At 41.3% G+C, this 1,195-nt stretch overlaps 1 protein-coding gene across 1 annotated transcript in view; it reads right to left on the reverse strand.

The window, feature by feature from the left end:
• Positions 1 to 126: 126 nt before the first annotated feature.
• Positions 127 to 1,195, reverse strand: part of LOC108166218 (obscurin-like) — a 1,933-nt gene continuing 864 nt past the window's right edge. The window contains exons 2-4 of the mRNA XM_017304278.1: positions 893 to 1,159; positions 489 to 755; positions 127 to 398 (exon numbers count right to left, since the gene is read on the reverse strand). Coding sequence (XP_017159767.1) covers positions 127 to 398; positions 489 to 755; positions 893 to 1,159 — 806 coding nt within the window. The remainder of the gene's footprint in view (positions 399 to 488; positions 756 to 892; positions 1,160 to 1,195) is intronic.

A 1,195-nucleotide genomic window follows, 5' to 3' on the forward strand; every position in this document is an offset into this window, starting at 1 on the left:
CTCCATGTTTACTAGCTCTTTCTTGAAGAAGGTGGCAAGTTCTGAAAATATAGAACAATTTATATTTTGTTATTCCACTACCTACAACTAGAAAGTTTTTCAAATTATTTTGGGGAGAAGAKGGTTTTAACCTTTCACTGWCACAGTTGCTGTGGTCTCTACATCTCCAGCAYGACATGAGTAGCTACCAYTATCATCAAGTGTGAGATCTTTGATGTACAGCTCAATGAAGCAGCCATCATGYTTCATCTCATACTTCCTGTTTGCTCTCAGTGGCAGCCTGTTCTTCTTCCATTGCACAGGCAGCCCAGGCTTGGACATCTCACAGCAAAGGGAGGCTGTCCCTCCCTCCTCAACGGTTAGACTTTTCAAATTGTCCTTAAAGAAAGGTGGGAGCTCTGTTGAAGAGAGTAATAATTGAAAATACAATAATTACATTTTGATAAAAATGTTTTAAAATCTTGTCTGCAATTTTCCAAATTACAAACCTWTTACTGAGACAGTGGCACTAGTCTCTGCTTCTCCTGCTTGGCAAGTGTARCAGCCACTGTCCTCTGGTTTGATCTCCTTGATGTTAAGCTTTAGAAAGCAGCCTTCCTGCTTCATCTCATACTTCTTGTTGGCTCTCAGAGGCACATTGTTCTTCTTCCACTGAACTGAGACTCCAGGTTTAGAAACCTCACAGAAAAGTGAGGCTGTACCTCCTTCATCTGCCTTTATGTTCTGCAGATCCTTCCGGAAAAAAGCTGGGAGTTCTGGGAAATATAAGATATTGCTACGTCAAATATACTTAGCATGACTGTAGTTTGTGAACAGTTGAAATGTGTTTTTGGTAGATTATTATAATAGCTAAATCTCGTCATCAAATTCGTCCTAATGATTGGATCATCACCTTTCACTGTCACATTAGCAGTTGTCTCTGTGCTTCCTGCTTGACATGAGTAGCTGCCACTGTCTTCAAGTCTCAGGTCATTGATGTGGAGCTGGAACAGGCAGCCATCTTGTTTTATCTCATACTTCCTGCTTGCCCTAAGAGGCAGTCTGTTTCTCTTCCACTGCACAKACAACCCTGGTTTAGATAGCTCACATTGCAGGAAAGCTGCACCTCCTTCCTCAGCCTCCAMACTTCTTAATTCTTTTTTGAAGAATGGGGGCGTCTCTAAGGGAAGATTGGAGAGAAAAATACAATAAATCA

The sequence above is a fragment of the Poecilia reticulata genome, linkage group LG4, assembly GCF_000633615.1.
Source record: "Poecilia reticulata strain Guanapo linkage group LG4, Guppy_female_1.0+MT, whole genome shotgun sequence".
NCBI lineage: Eukaryota > Metazoa > Chordata > Actinopteri > Cyprinodontiformes > Poeciliidae > Poecilia > Poecilia reticulata.